Source organism: Dipodomys spectabilis, unplaced genomic scaffold, assembly GCF_019054845.1.
Source record: "Dipodomys spectabilis isolate Male_0828 unplaced genomic scaffold, ASM1905484v1 ptg000197l, whole genome shotgun sequence".
In the NCBI taxonomy this organism is placed as follows: Eukaryota; Metazoa; Chordata; class Mammalia; order Rodentia; family Heteromyidae; genus Dipodomys; species Dipodomys spectabilis.
In genome coordinates, this window is record NW_024870874.1 from 1177304 (window position 1) to 1200086 (window position 22783).

At 36.7% G+C, this 22783-nt stretch overlaps 1 protein-coding gene across 3 annotated transcripts in view; it reads right to left on the reverse strand.

Moving 5' to 3' along the window:
• Ica1 (islet cell autoantigen 1) overlaps positions 1–22783 on the reverse strand; it is a 145656-nt gene that overhangs the window by 101233 nt on the left and 21640 nt on the right. For all 3 annotated transcript variants that reach the window (XM_042696086.1, XM_042696085.1, XM_042696084.1), the window contains 4 exons: positions 19923–20088; positions 14103–14175; positions 4941–5064; positions 658–856 (listed from right to left, as the gene is read on the reverse strand). In XM_042696086.1, coding sequence (XP_042552020.1) covers positions 658–856; positions 4941–5064; positions 14103–14175; positions 19923–20088 — 562 coding nt within the window. The remainder of the gene's footprint in view (positions 1–657; positions 857–4940; positions 5065–14102; positions 14176–19922; positions 20089–22783) is intronic.

A 22783-nucleotide genomic window follows, 5' to 3' on the forward strand; every position in this document is an offset into this window, starting at 1 on the left:
ACTGCCACCCAGTGGCAGGATATAGCTTCCTATGAACAGGTATACTGACACAAGAATATTTAACAAATAAAGATTATCCCTCCACTGCTCAACAGTTCTTTCTGGGAAATTTCACAGGATATCCATTTCTCTGACTACTTTTCCTCAGAGAAATTTCTGATAAGAAGTTGGTTGACAGGAGATAAAGTCAATATCACATTTGCTAATCACACAACTATCCCCTATGGCCTCAGAAAGCATCATAAAACAAAGGAGCATAATTGTTTTTACTAGTTTTATATGCATTAGCAATTAGAAAAGATTTCCCTTATCGTCTTTTCTCACCTCCCAGATTCATTTGATCTACCTACATTTTTTTAGCTATGCATGAAAAGGCGTTTAGAAGTGACAAGCTTACAAAAAGTGCACATTATATGAAAATCTGACTTCAATTAAAACCATTTACTAAATCCCAGTAATTTCCAGCTGTCTCTTCTGTCTTATCCTTAGAGAATTATATATCACATTAATTGGTATTCTGTCACATACAAAGACGCCAGTGATGATTAATTGCATCCTTGGTGCTTTTGAGTTATGTCTTCAACTATAGGGATTCAAATCATATCTCATTACCTTCCAACAGGTACCTCTTTTGGTAACCCTCATAAAACCTCCTACCTTCCTGAACTTCTCCATTTGCTTGTAGAGGTCTGGATCAAGCTCCTGAGACACATCCTTCATCCATAATAAAGCCCCTCTGTATTCTGTCCGGCACTGCTCCATCCGGTTCACTGTCAGCCAAGTATCTGAGATGGCCCGATGCCGAAAAGTCTCCACTTCTTGGTGAAATCGACACAGAGGATTTCGCAAGGCCAACCTAGACAAGAGGAGAAAACCACAATCCAGAAACTAAGCCAACTGGCAATTTGAATCCTTCATCTTTTGTTCATCTTGAACTCATGAACCTAAAACAGCATTTGAACATAGAAGATACTGCATCAAAATCTGATAAATGGCCAGGTATGGTGGCTCAAGCCTGTAACGCCAGATACTATAGGGTAATGGAAACTGGGAGATCATAAGTTGAGTCTAGCCCAGGAAAAAATAGCTTTTGAGACTCCATCTCAAACAATGGATGGGTGTGGTGGTGTGTGCCTGTTACTCTAGCAGTTCAGAGAAGCACAAATAGAATTACAGTCCAACTAGGCTTGGGAATAAAGCAATACCTTATTTCAAAAGTAACTAACACAAAAAGAACTGGTAGAGTAACTGAAATGGTAGCATGCCTGGTTAGTAAGCACAAGACCCTGTATTCAAACTCCAGTACTACCACAAAAATAAATTTTAAAAAGGTGAATCATAATGAAAATGTATGGAAACTCATGAGTCCATTGGGGATGATTGCCTATGTATTGATTCCTTAATGCTCTCATTTATAGGGTATTATCAGTTACTGAACTGGACCGTTTGGAAATACCTCCATCAGGGTCACCGGTGGTGACACAAAGCCGAAGCAAAATGTTCATTTGCAGCTGGAACCAATCCCATGTCAAAAGAAGGCTAGTCAAGATATGACCATTCAGATGTCCACTTTTGGTCACCTCTTGTTTCCTTTTCCCCTGACTCCTGGCCTTTGAGGACAGCTGGGAGAGTGTATTATTACAGTTTCTCTGATATGATCACGTGGCTATTGTGAGTTTTCTTCAATGTCCAGGGCCTCTGCTGCTGGCTTTATAGTTGTATAGAACTAAGGCATGAGCTGAATCATTTTAAAATGGTGTAGAGAGGTAAGTGCATTGACTCAGTATCTAATGTATGTTAGTGATTTCAGATAGGTTAAGTGATTTAATCTTTTTTGGTGGGAAGATGGGGTGCCAGTTCTGGGGCTTGAACTCAGAGCCTGTGTGCATTCTCTCTCTTTCCTCTCCCTCTGTCTTTCTTTCTCTCTCTCTTTTACACACACACACGTACACATACACACACGCAATACAAGAAATGAATGTATACTGTAAAAATGTTAGATTATTATAATACTGTCTATACAAAATGTGATTTATTCAGGAAAAAACAAGGCATAATTAAATTTCTGATAAAATATTTATTTGGGGAGAAAAATACTGCTTTTCTATAGTTCAACGTCAAATAGCAATGTCAGATAAATTAGACTTTTAAAATAGATTCTTCTCCAAGAAGTTGCTGGGGACAGGTGCAAAAAATAAAAATAAGATGAATATTTAAATTTCCATTTAAATGCAAACTAACTTAGCTGCCTGGCACAATGGTGTCAGTGAGCCAATGTCAGCTTTTGGCTGCAATGCCTCCATGTGTGCAGCACTCTTAGATTACAAATGGTGTCGTAAACCATTAAAAAAAAAACCTCATTCACCGTTTCTCTACTTCTCCTCTGGTCTGTAAGTAAGTCAGTTAATCAAATGCTGCTGTGAAGGTTTGTATAATTGAAGACTTCTCAGATGTCTACTCAAGGATCCTGCTCATTTCTGGACTGCTCTTCCTTTTCCCATGGATTTGCTCAGAAAGAGTCTTGTGAATAAACTATTCTTGATTTCATGTACTATTTCAAAATTGGACAGAAACGTCTGAAGTTGCAATAATATAATCATAGACAAAAAAGGCACAAAACTGATCACCTCATTTTTACCCTTGTAACTTTCCCTAAATCAGAAAAATGAAACCCACTCACTTGTGGCACAAAAGACTAAGTGGACCCAAGAAAATTCAGTAACCAAGAAAATCTCAAGCTTCAAGCTAGATTGGCTCACATGTTCATTCACGAAATTTTCCTTAATTGAAATAATTACTAGAGCACCTAAAGGTCTATTTAAAGGGTGTTTTTCCTTTAGTAGGAAAAGGTGATTAGATATATCAGATTGTGAAATTCTGCGATACAGATGCTATTCAAGATGCACTTTTTTTTTAAAGATGCTGGTCTTTGATTTAAAAATTAATTTGGTAAATAATCAGCATACAATAGGACTAATACAAGATATGGTAGGATGATTAATAAACATATATTCTGGTATTTCTTAAACCATGTTTCTTCTAAGAATTCAAGTGTATTCCCCTACTTCTTCACATTTAGGAGAACTGGCTGGGATTTTATGTGCCTGGCAAGCATCTGAGGGATAATGAAAACAAAGCCACCATACAGAAGGCTACCTTCCAAATTGCAGGGTTGGCTAAAACTCATTAAATTATGGGTGAAGTGTAGTTTGCTCATCTATAGAGCTGATAGTTACAAACATCATTGTATTGTTTTACTGATTTAGCACTTTTTTTTTTGAGACATGATGGTGAGCCTGTAGCCAAGAATAGCCCTGAATTCACAATTCACCTGCCTCTGCCTCCCCAGTGTTAGGATTAAGGCACAGAGCACCACACAAGACTGTTTTCCCTTATTTTCTTTTCTCTTACTGTTTTTGTTTGTATTGAAAAATTAGATTACATAAACGTGAGGTACAGTATTTGTATCTTGTAAGATAATTTGATATTTAATTATAAGAGTATATAACTAGATAGCCATATTATAGAATAATTAACAATACGCTCAATAAAAGAAACCTTTCTAGTACCCTGGGATTTGGCTTTGTTTTCTGTAAATGGTCAAAATTTTTATTTAAAGGCACAGATAAGTTTTTCTCACTAAAATGAGTGGTAATTACGTATTAGCATAAGAGAATTTACTCTGACAGATTTTCTAGGAATTGGTTATCCCTATTTGGTTGGAAAAGGCCATCTAGACAGAAATACCAAGAGATTGTAAAGTAGGTCATCCTTATTAGTAAAATCTTAGTAGCTTTTTAATTTAAAAAATAGTATATATAAATTTTACAAGAAAAGAATGATTCTAAGTAAACATGAAATGTAAAACTTAAAGTTTTCAAACAAGTACTTTCTTCACAAAACTAGAGTAGTTAATGGTTGGAAACAATTTTATTTAATAATGTGGCTGGCACTACCACCAGGACAGTATTCAGATGTCATTAGGAAGATCCAACTTATTCTTTTTTCTCTTCCATCTCTCTTGGGCTTTCACAGAAGCACCCAAGTGTCACATGCAAATGGACTACTTGGTCCACGAGGAGGGAAAACAAACAGGAAAAATGAATGGAAGTTAGTAAGTGAAGTTTCTGTAGCCTAAATATTTTTGGACACCACCTACAGTTTTATTTAGGTTTAGTTCTGTTGAAGAGTAGTATGAGACTTTTTTTTTGCACTTGTTACTGGGAGAGGGGAAAGAACAAGTTTCTCATTTCTCAAGCACAAAGAATAATTGTGTGCAGGGGGCGCCTGCTTATTTAACATTGATCATGAAAAAGTAAGTTCAGGTTGTGTTTTAAAAGGCATGTATGTCAAAAGCAATGGAAATTTTGTTGAAATGCAGATTTGGGGTCAGCAGGCCTGGGGGAGGGGGGGGGGCGGGGAGGGCCTAGATTCTGCATTTCTAAGGAGCTCTCAGGTCATGTTGTGGATGCTGCTGGCCCAGGATCTGGGCAGTGCATCCTGGCCCAGGGCATCCTGAATGACACCTCTCTGCAGTTAATTGGCCCACAGAGAGAAGCCAGGGAACCCTTTAAGCTGGTCTCATTAGGCTCTCGCTCTAATCAGCTACTGGAAGGGGACCAGACTGGTTGTTATGAGCAACTTGAAGGTCAAATATAAGCCTAAGACAGCATTTACAATGATTGGCATACATAATGCCCCTATAGACCAGAGGAAAGAAGAAAATAATTAAAAATTAACAGAGAGGAAAAAGAAAACAGCTTTACATTTTATTTAAGTCAGAGTGAAGTAGAAACCAACTAGCAACTAGGCACAAAGTAGGTTTTCAGCCTCAGGCAAAAAGCACTGCAAAGATTGTGAGATTCCTCTTTATGAATGAGTCCCCTACTCTCCTTCCCCCACCTCCCTACCCTCCAAGTATCCCAATGAAGGCCACACACCTTTGTTGGGAAGAAAAACACAGGGCCTTTCCTGTGGCTTGCATCATTTTTCCTGCTCTGGTTTTATCTTGGAAGCCTTGGGATCGGAGAAATTTTCCCAGTTCATTTTCTTCTTGAGACAAGACTGATGAAGAAAAGAGGGAAAAGAGCCGTGAACAATGCACATTTTTTATATTACAAAGAAACTGAGAGAGACAAATCACAAGGTCCTCTCTTCAGAGGCAAAGATGAGATGAAATTAAATCCAAGTGGCAGGCTGCAAGGTAAGTTCTCCCCCTCCACCCCTCACCCCCTGCCATTTAACTTTCATGCTGTTCTTCCATTTACAATAGGAGAGATCAAATTCACTTGAATACATCTGTCAGTGAGTTGGTGCCCTGTAATCAGAACCAGAAAATGACCTCTGTACTGAAAAGCGAGCCCATAATGTGCTGCTCTGAGCTGAAATAATGGAGTTGGGTTTGTCAAGTCTGATGGTGGGAATCTTTTGTGGCTGCCTAGAATGTGGTGCTGGCTGCCTCTATTATCCTCTCTCTCTCTGACTTTTTGATCTCTTTCTGAGTTACATTCTACTCAAATGTAAAGCAACTCAAATATCTCACATGTGACCTTGAGTTTTAGATGGAGGAAGGGGTGGGGATTGATGATGGCTTGGTCATCAAGTTGACCACTTTGTGAGATTTTAAAACACAGAGTTGGTACACCATATCAGAATTTGTTATGCCTAATCTTGGCCTTACTCTTAAAGAGAAGTGTAGATGGGACTATTGCTTAAGAAAGTGATTTCTAGAAATTAACTTGGCACTAAATAGAGGTTGTAGAATTGTGCTCTCTTACTAAACTACATCTTAAGCCCTCAGCTTTTTGAAACAAACTTCCATTAAGTAGCTAAGGCTGACCTTGAATTTGAGATCCTCCTGCCTCCATCTCCTGAGCTACCATGTCTACCTATATTTATATATCATGTATCTCTACAAGCACTTTCTAAGTGCTACTAGGATTTTTATCTGCTTTCATGAGCCCTTCAAGATTCTTTCAGAATGCACTCATTGCTGAGAGAACCTCTACAACAGTTATAAAACAGTGACAGTTTTAGGCCAGTGGCTCACATCTATAATCCTGGCTATTCAAGAGGCTGAGATCTGGATCACAGTTACAAACTAGATGAGGCAGACAAATTCACAAAACTCTTGTCTCCAACTAACTAGCAAAAAGCTGGAACTGGGGATGTGGTCTCAAGTGGTATAGTGAAAAAGCTGAGCATGAAGGTCCTAGGACTAGCACACACACAAAAAAGAGAAAGACAAGAAAGACAGACAGACAGCAAGCAAGCAAGAAAAGAAAGAAAGAAAGAAAGAAAGAAAGAAAGAAAGAAAGAAAGAAAGAAAGAAAGAAAGAAAGAAAGAAAGAAAGAGAGAAAGAGAGAAAGAGAGAAAGAAGAAAGAGAGAAAGAGAGAAAGAAAGAAAGAAAGAAAGAAAGAAAGAAAGAAAGAAAGAAAGAAAGAAAGAAAGAAAGAAAGAAAGAAAGAAAGAAAGAAAGAAAGGAGGGAGGGAGAGAAAGAGGGAAGAAGGAAGGGAAGTTTTGGCCAGGAACTAGGAAGGCAAAGGTGACAGTTAAACTTGCTACTGGCTCCTTATTAATTTGTTATTATAGTTCATTCTCAACAGTCCCCCAGTTGGACCTGTGGAAAAGAGGACTTCAGAATCCATTTATCCTGATAGATAAATGATACCCCTCCTTCCTCTTTCCTCTTTCAAAACTCAAGTTCACAAATCAAAGACTAGGTAGAGGCTCCTTCTTCCGAGGAGTAGTCGATTCCTGTTTCTTGGCACAGTAGCACCCTCTGGGCAACTGTGTTAGGGCTTGCTATGGTCAAAGTGGACATGAATGGGCATGTGTCTATCTTCACCATGAGACTCAACCTTCCAGACCAGGGCCTCAGCTAAACTTTATATTCCTCAGGCTAAGCCTAGTTTTAAAACCATGGTACTAATTTAATGCTTGTGAAACTGAATTAACTATAATTTTTGCCTTATTATCCTTACCCACTTTAGTTCACTTTAAAAGCATATTTGATACTTATGCCATGGTTCTATGTAGCTTAGAAAACTTCTATAATTACAAGTTAGTTCAGTTTGTAATACCTTCCATTTCTTCTCTCCACTGACTAATACTTGACTCATTCAATTCTACAGTGACTCTTACCCTATAGCAATTTCCTATTTTTGCTTCTAAGAGCATGAAACTACTGTCACCTTTTTAACCTTAAAGCCTCAAGTCCAAAAAAAAAGGAACACATTTGGCTTAAGGCCAGGAAGTGACCAATTCATGGTACCAGTTGGTGAATGTACTCTCTCCTAAACAAATCTGAGTCAGTTGAAGCACTTAAAAATAAATTTTGGTCATTTTATGTTCTTGATGGTTATATGTGGGTGGTGAACAAGTTTCAAGTGCTAACTCTGATTAATGGATAAAGCTGCTGAGAGTGGGGGAAAGAATTTGGATTTTTCTGCTCTGCTCTATTATTGCAGTATTTTTAATTATCTTTAAGCAGTAGTACAAAGGGATTTCAACTCAACATGTCAAATTTATAAAAACAGTACATCTTTGTCAGTGTAACCACTCCCAACATTGTCCCTACCCCAAGCACACCCATCCCCTCAACCAGTCCCAGGAAATGAATTTGTTTAGAATTCAGGTACAACATATATATCAAATACCTAAAACATTTCTACTTATACAAATGTTTCAATTAACTGGTATTTAAAATTTCAAATAAAAGCCTATTCACATGTAATTTCTGATTACATTTTCAGATGTACCCTTGTAAAAGCAACCAAAGAACTATGAACACAATTAGCTTACAGCATTAATTCACTCAGCTCAGATTCATGGCTAATCTAATATGCACTGGACAACTTCTGCCATTGGGAATACAGGGATGAAGGAGATACACAAAGTCTTTGCATTTACAGAGCTCACATTCAAGTAGCAGGTGAAAGAAAACAAAATATACCTAAGCATAAACAAAACACCAAAAGGAAAATACCAGCTAGAGTAATGAGAAATGAGAAGTAATAGAGTGACAAGAAGCATCTTTAGAATGAGCCATCAGGGAAGGCTCTCGGACCAGCTAAACATTAAGCCAAATTCTGAAAGACAAGGAGGAGCCACTATTGATACAGTCAGGGAGAGCATTCCAGGCAGAAGTTACTTGGCAAGCAAAGGAAGGGTGGGCTACACTGGTGAGATTGTGGGCCAGATTGTGTCTTATTTATAAGCCTTGATAGGAATACGGATTCTACTTTTAAACCTATTAGAGAGATATGTGTGTGTGTGTGTGTGTGTGTGTGTGTGTGCGTGTGTGTGTGTGTGTGTGTGTGTGTGTGTGTGTGTGTGTGTATAAGCATGTGCTCAAGCATGTGTGTGCTAATCCTGGGCTTGAACTTAAGGCCTGCTATTAGATATGTGTGTGTGTGTGTGTGTGTGTGTGTGTGTGTGTGTATGAGCATGTGCTCAAGCATGTGTGTGCTAATCCTGGGCTTGAACTTAAGGCCTGCTATTAGAGATATATGTGTGTGTGTGTGTGTGTGTGTGTGTGTGTATGAGCATGTGCTCAAGCATGTGTGTGCTAATCCTGGGCTTGAACTTAAGGCCTGCTATTAGAGATATGTGTGTGTGTGTGTGTGTGTGTGTGTGTGTGTGTGTGTGTGTGTGTATGAGCATGTGCTCAAGCATGTGTGTGCTAATCCTGGGCTTGAGCTTAAGGCCTGCTCACTATCCCTGAGTATTTTGCATAAGGTGGGTATTTTACTCAACTTCTACTTGCAACTTTCAGCTTTTTGGTGATTGGAGGTCAGAGTCTAGGGACTCTTGACTTCCCTGACCCAGCTGACTTCAAACTTTGATCTTCAGATCTCAGCCCTCTGAGTAGCTAGAATTATAGACATGAGCCACCAGTACCCAGCCATTAGTTCTTAAAAGCAAGATTAAAATGGAACCAACCCAGATGCCCCTCAGGCGATGAATGGATCAAGAAAATGTGGTATATATACACAATGGAATTCTATGCCTCCATCAGAAAGAATGACACTGCCCCATTTGTTAGGAAATGGAAAGACTTGGAAAAAATTATATGAAGTGAAGTAAGCCAGGCCCAAAGAAACATAGGTCCCATGGTTTCCCTTATTTGCAATAACTAGTATATGTCTAGGACAAGCAGAAAAGGTCAAAAGCTATGTGCATATGACCATATAAGATGATGTTAAGCTAAATGAACCCCAAGATAGGAACACAAGTGGTTTTTATCTTTCTTGCTATTGTTTCTAATATATTTATAATGTACCATGTGATGTTTTTGTTTCTTTGTATGTTCCTCCCCCATGGTATAAACTCTGTTTTCTCCATATTTGATTCTGGTGCCCTGCATCTTGTATTTACACTTCTCTAATTTGGGGAGGGGAAGGGAAAAAACAAAATGCTTAAATAGGGATAGAGGTTGACCCATTGTAACAATGAGATACGCAAAACACTATGTTGAAAAATGAACTTTACAATTTAGGTGGGGGGGGGGGAGTGGGAGTGTAGTTATGGAGGTGGAAGGGAAGGGAAGGGATGGCAGGGGGAAAACAAAGGAGGAGTAACAATGCTTGACAGGAAATGTACTCATTACCTTGCTTATGTACTTCTGTAACTGTCACCCCCTCTGCACAGTATTTTTACAATAAAAATGTATTTTTTAAAAAAGCAAGATTAAAGCTACACCCATTAAATCTTATCTTTAGGTAATTTTAGGCTTAAAATTATGAACCGTATGAAAGTATGCAGAGTTTCTGTATATCTTCCTCAGCTTCTTATTACCTCTTATATTGCTATTGAACAAGGATCAAAACTAGGGAATTCACACTGGTACAATATTATCATGTAAACATATTTGAATTTTCAAGTTTTTCCTTGAATGTCTTCTTTCTGTTTCAGCATCCAGCCTCAGATCCCACATTACACTGAGATAATGAGTCTTCTGTTGTTTCTCATGACTTTGATGCTTTTTTTCTTTTCTTTCTTTCTTTCCTTCTTTTTTCTTTCTTTCCTTCCTTCCTTCTTTTCCTTCCTTCCTTCCTTTTTCTTTTTCTCTCTCTTCTTTCTTTTTTCCATCTTTCTTTCTTTCTAACTTTTTCCTTTCTTTCTTTTTTCTTTTTCTTCCTTTCATTTTAAGCCCTGGGGCTTAAACTCAGTGTTTGGGCACTATCCCTGAGCTTTTGTGCTTAAGCCCACTTGAGCCACAGCTCCACTTTTGGTCTTTTGGAACTTTCCTGCCCTGGCTTGTCTCAGCCTCCTGAGTACTCAGCCAGGATTACAGGCATGAGCCACCAGCACCTGGCTGATCTTGACATCTTTTGAGAGTACTGGTCAGATAGTCTGTCTCCCAATTTGGGTTTGTCCGATTTCATATCATTCGACTGGAATTATCAATCTGGGGAGATATGACATCAGTATATGACGTCAGGAGCTACACGACATCCCCATGTGTTAGCATTTGATTAAGTTGATACCTTCTGGGTTGGCATTGGTGATACCTTCTGGGTTGTCATAGTGTAATGGTACATGTTTTTCCTTTTGTTACAGTTTAAAAGATCTTGAGTGAGGAACACAGGAACTTTCCTAAATATCCAGTTCTCTTCAAACTTTCACTCACTAGTTGGAATATTCCAGTGAATCTTAACTGCTACATTTCTCAGTGTAGTGTTTGCCTTGTAGTGATTTTGTGGTTCCCTTCTTTCTGTTTTTATTAAACAGTATTATTTTATTTTATAATGAAGCATTGTCCCTTCTCACTCATCCAGCTATCACCTATTCATCTGTCTCCAGTTAGACTTAATACTAGTCCCCCGTTTACTGCCCTCCCTCCCCATCCCAGTGGCTTACAGTTTAATACTTAATCATACCAGCTTTGACCAGAGGCTCACTTCTGTGTCCTTTAACATGCCCATCCTTTCATAAGTACTTCTGCATGGGCATAATGAAGACACTCTAAGATCATATTGCATTTTCCTTATCCTAGCCCTGTAGTTACATTTTCAAGGATAAGGCTATTTAGAAACCAAGACCTGAGTGCTGGATACGCTCACTCCAATGAAGTATTAGTACTTCTAGGCATTCTCAACTGACAAAAATAGGAAATATGTAAAGACACACTAGCCATGCATACATATTCATCTCTGTTTCTGTGTAAATCCTTTCATATATGACACTTCTGATTCCATCACAACAGTACTGGCTTCATTCTAAAGTTCACTTTTAATTTGTAACTTCTAGGCAGGTATCCAATATCTACAGTGTATTTACTTATTTGTTCCACTTTACTATGTACATAAAAATAGTTGTAGAAAGATAGCCTATACCCCTATAAGAAATAAATACACAGGTCACATGTATATTTTTGGTGTTTATCCTTGTTTTTCTGTCAAACATATTGTTTTTTAATTACTAGGGTTATTTTTTTCCTCCTCATTCAGTGTGGTGATTCATTTTTGAGTGCAGTTCAGTGCATTTGTTACTGTTGATATGCCAATTTGAGATTCTCCCATGTTGTGGTCTATGTATTAGCTGAGTATAGGAAAAATATAGTTTTAAGAGTCAGAGATACTGAAGGCATCTTTCACAGACATCCCTATCCATTGTTAGCCAACCTGTTTAGCTGGTTTATATTCCTTGAATTAAATTCTTTAGCACAATGAATAGACCACGTGTATTGATATATAAGTGTCAGTTTATATATGTGTGTGGGTCTTTCATCTTTTACATTTACATTTCATTATACCCCCTTTTCTAATTGATATGCATTGATGCTTGGCTTCTTTTGCTTAAGATTATATCCTAAAAATGACTCCATATCAGTTCATAGAGATTTGTCTCCCTTCTTTTCAGTGACAGCTGCTTAGCAACATCCTCACATGAACTGTACTATTTTTAGTCTTCCATCAAAGTTGGTGTCCCTTTTAGTTCAAACAGTCTCACTGCCATGGCATGGCTCATATTAGCATAGCAAGTAAAAGAAAAGGGCCTACCCACAACCAAGAATCAACCAGAAAACTACTTCATAGTGGGAACATTACTGTGACCCTGCATATTACACAAGCCTTATACATACACCATGAGTCTTGGCGGTGTCAATTATAAATCCTACATAGCTAGGCCCCAGTGGCTCACGCCTGTAATCCTTGCTACTCAGTGGTTGAGATCCGAGGATAGCAGTTTGAAATTAGCCTGGGCATGAAAGACTGTGAGACTCCTATCTCCATAAACTACTCAGAAAAATCGGTTAGTGGAACTATGGCTCAATTGGTAGAGTACTAGCCTTGAGCCAAAGAAGTTCAGGGACAGAGCCCAGGCCCAGAGTTCAAGCCCTAGGACCTACAAAATTAAATAAATAAATAAATAACTCTACTACCTTATTTGAGGTAGTTCAGGGGATAGATCTTTGTTTTCTATAGAAACATTAAAATAGCTCAGGACTATAATTTCTGTTGAGAAAATCACTATAGAAAATCTATAATCATTCACATTTTCTTTTCTTACTATTTTATATTTAAGGAATATTTTTATTTAAGGAACTTCATATGGCTTGTCTTTTTTTAAAAAAAGTAGAATACTTTTATGATTTGTTATATTCTACTACAAAGGGGAAAATAATTCATTTCATGGTGAAGTTTGGAACTTGGTGGGAACATTAAAAGGAAATTTGATCACTAATTCTCCCAAACATGGGATTTAAATGAAGGAATAATCTATCAGGTTCAAAAGTGAACTCTGCTAGCAATGTAAACAGTGGGCTGGAGGAGAGAGAAGTGGGGACAAACAGATGGTCTAGAAAACTGATTTTTGCAAGCCAAATGACAGTGATAGGGAAAGATGAAGATGGAGAAAGAGAAAGAGAAGCTAAAAGCTACTTAGAAAGCAAATCAGATCTGTTAATGTTTCCCAATTCCCTCCTAGCTTAAGACTCTGAAGTTGAATCCCTGCAGAAGTCTTTGTCCAATCATTTAGTAAATATTCATATAGACAATATATAAAATTCTGTCTCTAAGTACTATTTATTAGTGAATACTAAATTGTACAAATGAGTTTCATTGTGACATTTCCATATAATGTAGTTTGCATATAATAAAATTTGATAAAATTTATAAACCTCTAAAACAGTTGATAATAAGATATTATCAGTGTGGAGAGGGATTTGGCAGAAGTCAGCAACAGAAAGCCTTCCAATAGAAATATAGTAATTTTACTTTCATGAATTATTTACAAGTTAAAAATTAAAAATTTAGCATATAACCTAATATTTAGTATTTCCGAGATAACTTTATGGGTTTTAGGACAGGATGACCATACAAAAATATTGCTCCTTTGTAACCCATTATATTTTGTTTTTGCTAGTCAGTCATGGGGCTTGAGCTCAGGGCCTGGGTGCTGGTTCTAAGCAATTTTACTCAAGGCTAGTGCTCTAACACATTATGCCACAGCTCCATTTTTATAATCCAATGTTGAACATAAGAAATGCTCAGGAGATAATACAGTCAGGAATTTCAATGTATTTACCACAAAACTTTAAGAAGTAAAAGAAGGCATAGGTTGAAGGGGAGTGAGAATGTTGAAGATGTATATTATTCATAAATTACTTTGTTAAATGGCACTTCCTTTGTGCAGTTAAGTCCTTAAGATAATAAAAAATGTTTTTTACAAAAAGAAATGCTCATGAGGAAGCACTGTTAACAAAGTAGTGTTAATGAATTAACTATGTGCCTTTTCTTTCCTCTTGGTCCTTTCAGAAGAAATAAAATTAGATAGAAGAGAATCAGAAAAATTAAACAAAAGTTACCCTAATTTTAAAAAACCCATGATATAAAAAGGAGAAAACTTTTTACATTTGGGAAAACAAATACTATTATCTATTACTCAGATATCCAATAAAATTTCTCCTAATATGAAATTTACCTTAAAAAGTAAACCAGTCTAAGCAAATCACTGGCAAAATTATTACAGACTTTCCTCATGACTTAAAAGGTAAAGGCAAACACTCAATCATCCAAATATATTACACAGACAAAATATCTTTTTGTTTCTTTTCATCTACTTAGTCAATAATCATACTATGGCATACTTACAACATATCCTCTTTTGATAGAGCACAATTGCTTTAGACAAATCCAAACAGGTTCTCTGAATTGAGTGAAACAGCTATAATAAAAATACAAACAGTGTCAGATCAAACAGTGGTGAAATAAAAAATACATTGAACAAAACTGTAGTGTTTGATTTTCCTACTAAAACAAAGATGATGATTGTATGTTTGATGTTATACAGACGGTGATCAATGTCTTAAATATGATCCTATTTTTCTCTACTTATTGGAATTCATCAATCATCTTTGATCTAAATTAAGATGTGCAGAACAATGATTTCTTCCAGACTTTTTAAATAATAACTGAAAAACAGAAAACCCAAAAGAGGCTAAATTAGAGGGTTTGGTAAACCAGAGACCCAATATTCTCTCATAATCTAATTTAGTCCATTTACCACTTGCTGTCTTTTTTTTTTAATGGAGGATCTGTCTAGTAAGCATCATATTTAAAGGATGACATTAATTTTTTTTATAATTCTAATGTATTTAATGACATGCTTAAACAACTGGATAAAGCAAAGACAAGTCAGCTGAATGTCCTATCTGTTTAGAAGACGTCTGGTAAAATGATGTTCAGCTAGAAGCAAACATCACTGCCTATTTTTGCAATGATTTCATAAAATACACAGGGAGACAACTTAATGCTATGCTATGGCTGCATTAGAAAAAACTAAGAAAAAGGTGGGCAGGAGCTCATTAAAAATTTTTAACTCATCCTAGCTTTAGGTTTTTGCTTTAGAAGCTGAGATAGATCAAAAGAAGATAGAACAGATGTTATACACTGGAGATTAAATATCTCCCAAAGGTGCATATGACAAAAGTTTGTTTATCAGCCTGTGGGGCTTAGTCCTGGAACCTGGGACACTGGCTCATTAAGGACTGAAGAGGACAGTGGGGCACTTCTGTGCTTTCCTCTCTCTTTGCTTCCTAGTTACCATGAGGTAAATAGCTTTCTTCAGAATCGATGGCTAATCAACCATAGATTCTAACTTCCAAAACTATAGGTCAGAACAAACACTTTTCTTCTTTCAAAATATACCTTTTATCTACAGGTATTTCTTGGGTTTTTTTGTTTCTTTTATATGTTTTTTCCTCCTATAGTATATCCCCTGTTGTCACTGTATTTGATTCTGGCACCCTGGTATTGTACATACATTTATTTGAATTAGGGAAGGGAAGGGGAACCACAGAATGGTGAGAGAAAGGATGAGGGGGAACCAATGCAACAGTGATATACACAAGACAATGTGTTGGAAATGATCTATACAACTTGTCGGGGGAGTAAGGGAAAGTAGGAGAAAAATGAGGGAAGGGGTAACAAGTTTGACAAGAAATGCATTTATTACCTTACTTATATAACTGTGACCCCTCTGTATATCACCTTGACAATTAAAAAAACTGCAATCCAAAAAAAAAAAATACCTGATCTACTCAGGTACTTGTCAAGTGGGTAAAAACAGACTTTGTATTGTCTCTATCTTTTGTTTATGAATTGAGAAGGAAGCCTTTGTGGAACTACTACTTGAGCTTTTTTTCTCTTCCTTTTGCCCCTAATTTACTGGGCAATTGGATGTAGAAATTATGTTCTGCTATCAACATTTGAGTGAAAACAGATGATCTGCTTCATTATAAATATGACCAAATTATCTAATAATAATGGATGCAGGAATATATATTTAAAAATAAATACCATTTGTAGAAATGTTTAATATAATAAAACTCGGTCATGGAGAATATGAATTTACTAATTTATTAAATTTCATCCGCCTCTCACTTAGAAAAGATAAAAATACCCTTCACCATAAAACAAAACAGAAAAGCAGCAGTCTGAGTATGTTTCCATAGCGAAGACTTGATGTCAATATTTTGAGTCAGAAACCACGAGAATAGATAAGGATCTGATTCTAACTCTTTAATATAAGGCAAGAAGCTGTAGTGGTTTTTTGGGGGTTTTTTTGTTTGTTTTACTGTACTTGTATAAGTGGTATAAAACACACAGCTTTGTAATGTTAGGATCTGTGTATTTTGACAATTGTTTACACTTATGTAACCATACCTAATGTATGGTATGTAACATTTCTACTATCCAGTCTATTCTGCCCTGCCATGGCTGTTGTTAATGGACTCTGTCACCATAGGTTAGATTTTTCTTGTACTAAGATGTTTGTGAAGAAATGATCTTCTTAGCAAGTAGTGCTGGGAAATGAGCACATTTCTATATTAACTTCCCAGTGTATAATGACACAATCCAACTATAATCAAAGCTTGGCACAGATGTTTTCTGGGTGCGCCAGCAAGGTCTTGGTTGATGAGCTAACCTTCGATGGGTAATTGAGAATTTGTAGTTTGTATATCATTTTCATGTTTTATTGATTGAATCTATTCTTCCATAAACATCACCATGAGTATTAACATTTCTGTAACAGAAACCTCTGTTATGGGTCAAGTTGTTAGTCACAGCTAAGTGTTTTGGATGTCACATATCTAGGGCAACAACTATTTGAAGTCAAGAATATTAGATTAAAGTAAGAGTACTTCTGTAAGAGTCCACATAAAATATAGTTTATGGTAGTAGTAATTAATATATTAAGCTATGTTTCTAAGACAAGGTCTCCTAGGCATCCTAGGCTGGCTTCAAATTCACAATCCTCTTACTTCAGCCTTCCACATGCTGGGATTATAGCGTACTCTACCCTGATTGGATTAAATAATTTTAAAAATAATATTTATATTTATTATATTGTTAAAAGAAAAGAGATTGTAAATAATATTATATTTATCACATTGCTAAGACAAAAAGGCATAAATTGTAAAATTTTAGTTTATATTTGGAATATAAAAATGTGAATAGATGTTTCCTTGGTCTACTTTTTACCATTGTGGGAATCTCCTCTGAAACATCATTTTCAGCTTCTATTTCAGAATTTACAATGAAAGGAGAGAGGGGTAGAAAAACAATATTAATTGCACTAACATGTATTGTCATTCAGCTAATATTCATTAAACTTATGATGTGTGTCCGGCTGGGGACACGGTGATGATTTTGGATTTGACTCTACTGGTGGGAAGACTGGAAAACAAACCAATACCCACGCCTGAGATAATCCCAAAAGAGATGAAAATTTAAGCAACATAAAATAAGGCTATGCATTGGACAGTGAGTAGGAGTAGTATGGACAGGGAATGAGTATGTGGATAAATCCATAACTGTAAATAAATGTTTGAATGTCCATTTTGAAAGTAATCTTTAGGCTAAGACTTCACTCCTGAGGAGTTAGCTAAAAGGAGGCTGTGGGAAGAAAGACAGAAAATGGTTTGCTAAGTGTGAATTTGCTTGATTGTGGCCTCAGAACTGAAAAAGGGCCAAGAAAACTTAGGGTGGTAAAGCAGAAGTCAGGTATGTCAGGTTTGCTAACTATCAAATATAATGTATAGAAAGCACTCTGAATGGTCCCTGGGTCATAATAAACACTCAATGAACAGCCATAACTATTGATTATCTAATTTAACACTTTTAATAGCTAAAATAAATAAGCATGCTTATTTCTATTTCATGTATTAAGAAAAAGAAAGTAAGAGAAATTGGATACTCCTTCCAAAATTATTAACAACTACCCGGTATAACAATCGCTCATGTTGGTTTGGTTCCATACCATAGCTATGGTAAAAAATGCTGTGATAAACCTGGTTGTGCTGGTAGCTTTAGTATGGTCTTGTTTGTGATCATATGGATAAGTGGCCAAAAGTGGGATTGCTGGGTCATAGAGGAGCTCTATGTGGAATCTTTTGAGGAACCTCCATACTGCTTTCCAAAGTGGTTGAATAAGTTTACACTCCCACCAACAATGCAGTAGGGTTCCTTTGGCCACATCCCCTCCAGCATCCGTTGTTATTAGATTTCTTGATTATAGCCATTCTAACTGGGGTGAGGTGGTATCTCAATGTTGTTTTGATTTGCATTTCTCTTATGGCTAGAGAAGTTGAGCATTTCTTCATGTGTCTATTGGCCATTCTTATTTCCTCTTCAGAGAAGTTTTTCTTTAAGTCTTTAGTCCACTTATTTATTGGGCACTTGTTTCTTTGAGGATTTGTTATTGGGGGTTTTAACTTTTTAAGTATATTTTAGATATGAGACCCTTGTCCATTTTATGGCTAGTAAAGATCTTCTCCCAATCTGTGGATTAATGGATAAAGAAAATGTGATGTGTGTGTATGTGTGTGTGTGTTTGTGTGTGTGTAATGGAATTTTATGCCTCCATCAGAAAGAATGACATCGCCCCATTTGTTAGGAAATGGAAAGACTTGGAAAAAATTATATTAAGTGAAGTAAGCTAGGCCCAAAGAAACATAGGTCCCATGGTTTCCCTTATTTGCAGTAATTAGTATATGTCTAGGACAGGCAGAAAAGGTCAAAAGCTATGTGCATATGACCATATAAGATGATATTAAGTGAAATGAACCCCAAGATAGGGATACAAGTGTATTTTTTTCTTCCTTGGTATTGCTTTTAACATATTTATAATGTACTATGTGATTTCTTTGTTTCTTTTGTATGTTCTTTCCCCAAGGTATAACCCCTGTTTTCACTATATTTGATTCCAGTGCTCGGCATCTTCTATAAACATTTTTCTAATTTGGGGAGGGGAAGGGAAATAACAAAATGCTGAAATAGGGATACAGGTCTTACAGATGTGTAAGACACTATGTTGAAAATGAAATTTACAACATTGTTGGGGGGGTGTTGGGGAGGTGGGGAAGGAAGGCATGCTTGGGGAAAAACAAAGGACGTGGCAACAATGCTGGATAAGAAATGTACTCATTACCTTACTCATGTAACTGTAACCCCTCTGTACAGTATTTTTACAATAAAAAACATATAAAAATCGCTTATGTTGACTGGTAAGGGCATTCAAGGCCTCAGAGTGAGTCTATCACTCACTGGGAAGCCTACAGATTAGAAAGATCTGCTTGTGTGAGGCTAACCCTCTTAGCCCTCTTTAACATGACAGCTCTTCCTGTGTAACTGATAGCTAATGTCTCCCTTGCCTTCTCTGCTCTGGATAACCATAGTTTCCACCACCTTAGTCACACTTCTGTGAAATGTTTTTTAAATCTTGAGCTTTTAATTTTAATCCCATTAAATGTTAAGCTCATCAGCCTTAGCTCCCCTATTAAATTTAAAAGTCCTGTTAAGTCACTACTAAGCAGTGTAACATATTAGTCCTAACTGTCCTATCACTCATAGAAGTGATAAGCATGCTTTCAAAAATCTTAATCTAAACTACTAACAGAAGTGTCCAGCAGCATAATGAGTTAGTTAGCCTTCTATTGCTATACTGATATTCTAGATCAGCTGGGTATGAATTCAGCTTGCTATATTACTAACTAATCTAAGTACCTGCTTAGTTTATTCATTCTAGAAACTTCTAGGATTCTGTACCAACCATATCAGACTCTTACTTTTTTTATATTTTTTTACCCAAGTTCTTCTTTTTGTTTGTTTTTAAATGCTAACATTTGCCTGAACCTTGTTTCCAATTCTACTTCCTCAGATATCACTAGTAAAAGCTCTGTAATTGTGTTTGTTTTTCTCAGCAAACATTTACTGGGAATTTATCACATGCCATACAGTCCAACTAAGCATTTGAGAAATGATTTGAAAGAGGTACTCTGGTGATTAATGAGAATCTGATCTGAATGTTCCTCATTTTCTAATATAAAGCACACCTAGACCCACTCAAGTGAGTTCACTTTAGACCTTGCAAGGTGGACATGTTGGGCTTGACAGCTATAAAGCACTCACCTCTAACTTAGCATCCAAGTCTGCATCAGAGGCAACAACGTGTTCATCTTCCTTCTTTCCCGTGGCTTTAATAAAGGCCTGCTTAGTCTCCCAATACTTCTGCTGCATCTTATTGACAACTGACTTATCTTGAGCATACCGATTCTGTAAGTCCCAGGAATAATTGCTAAAAAAAAAAAAAAAAAAACATTTAAAGAACTATATTATTCATGACTTTCATCACAATCAGAATGTTAGAGTATGAAGTAATTTATCTAAATGTGACAGTAAACATTTACATTTATATCAATAAAAAACATTTAAGTACTATCAATATGGTCATTATACCAAGAAGCCTAACTCCTTCAAAAATCTTAGAGTGAGGATATTTAGAAGCTTTTATAGAAAGTCAAGAAAATAAAAACCTTGAGGAGAACTTAAGTATCAGCAGATTGGGTGCTTTCCTCTTAGAAGTGGAGAAAATAAGGCCAAGCAAGCCAGGAGACTGGCTCAGGCACCCCAGTAAGTCAGAGATAAGGCCAGACACCAGCGCACTCAGCACACTACATCATAATGCTAACAGTGAAGTGATAGCAGAAGAGTAAGATAAGAGGCTAAACTTCAGCATGTCTGAAATCTGTTACAGACAAATTTAAAATAGTCAACCTCAGTGTCAGAGTGTAGAACAGTGGCTGGAGCTGGTAAAAGAAACAGGCATAAAATTTCAGAATTTACAAGATGAGAAACTCCTAGAGAGCTGCTGTCCAACACTGTAAGGTGAGCAATCACCTCATGTTAAAATTTACTGAGGAGGTAGGCTTCATGCTAATTATTCTTACCACAATAAAATGAAATAAAAGTGAAATAAAGTCTCTTCCTTCTCGTGGCTTTAATAAAGGACTGGTTTGTTTCCGAATATTTCTGTCACATCTTACTGTTAACTGACTTGTCTTGAGTATATTTACCAATCCTGGATGTCCAAAGAATAATCACTAAGATATTTAAAGAGTTCCATTATTCATGACTTTCTTAAAAATGAAAATATTATAGTTAATAACTTTAAATTCTGCCACCTAAATACTCAAAATATAGGCAGGAAGCCATCCTTCAGGAAGATCAGTGTGAAGAGTAATCCAAAACATATAAAAAGAGGATAAAATGTAATTTCATAAAATTTGGGGGAGGGCAGATTATCCCAAATGCTGATAGAAAGTTTACAGCTAGTGCTTCCCACCTCCCTACTCTACCCACATCCTCCCTGGTCCAGAGCTGCAGCTTCAAAGGCCCTCATAGTGACCCTGATCACTCCTCTCTGCAGTATGTGCCTTCTTCCCTCCTGGCCCATCACTACTCTACATGTACCAAATGAGGTTGAAAGCATGAGCTGATTCATACTATTACATCAAAATGCCAGTGTCTCATGTGTTTCTTCATTCAGGGACAGGAAATCTTTTTGTGTCAAGGGCCATGTAGAAATTTATAATATCATTATGGGCCATACAAAATTATCAATATAGGTAGATGAGCCTCAGGCAGCCCTCAAGAAACATGTATGTATGTCTAGCATGTACAAGATGATTTTTCAGGCCTTAAATGGTCTGCAGGTCAGACATTCTCAATCCCTGGAACATGCTCATTAAATGTATAATTTTTAATTCACACATTGATTCTTAAAAAGTCAAAGTACTTCAGATAACATCCTTAAGAGCAGTCGTATGTGATGAAAGAAGAGTATGAGACCTTCAAGGTCAACTCATATATTTCAACATTAGTTACAAGTTTTATTATGACCTCATGTCAGAGAAAACAGGATAAAAATATCAATTACATATAACATGCACATAAGAACACTCTGCCCCACAGAGTATGGTAATTTCATAGGAATGGGATTCTCAGGAGTCAAATTATATGCATGCATCCATGGAAATAGCACAATGAGTCCCCTTGTACAATTAATATATGCTAATAAAAATGAGAAGACAGATGGACTTCTTTCTATCTTTTTGTTGTTGTTGTTGGTCATGGATTAACCATAAAATAAAATCCATTTTGAAAGGAAAAGGGACTTTAGAAGTCTAGTGAATTGCTACCCCCAGTACCTGTCATTTAATAAATAAGGAACCTAAGGTGTCAAAGGCTTAGGAATCTCACTCATAGTAGCCGGGATCACAGTGCACTCAGTAGTGAGCTATGAAATGGACTAAGCGGCAGAAAGAGCCTGGGAAAGGACCTACTTCTTAGGGTTTTACAGTCTTTCTGAGACTACTATTTGGCTGAGCCTCTTGGCAGGGTAAGGTAGTCACTCCAAGGACCATAAGATGAAGTCAGCTCATAGCCATAAAGAAGAAAGATGAAACAATGACAGAAATAATCCTGACAGCTCTCAGATGACCATCAAGTGGGAAGACTCAGGGAAATTAAATCCCTTAGCTATTTACTTATTACTATCTAAAATGCATTGCTGTGAAGATACATCATAAAGTCTGACAGATTATAAATGCTTCTGAAATGAGAGGAAAAGGATTGAAAAGTGAATTCCTTATTGTGATTAACTGTACATCTGAAAAATGAAATTATTTACTGCACTTTTTTTCATGATGCCAATTAAAGAATATAAAACTTGACAAAGATGTGCCGGCTTGGTGGATCAGGGCTTTAAAGGATTCAGAAACATTACCCAAGCTACTCTGGAGCTTTTAAGAATTGTAATATGCTATTCAAATGTGTTATAGGTACATGAATGAGAAAGCTAACTAGCATGTGTGATTCCATGTCGATTTTACTCAGCATCATATACTTTCAACCATCATTGCCTTCTGAATGTTCACAAAGGGAAGTTATGACTTAAATTAATCTGAGTACTTACTCTGTGATTATAGAAT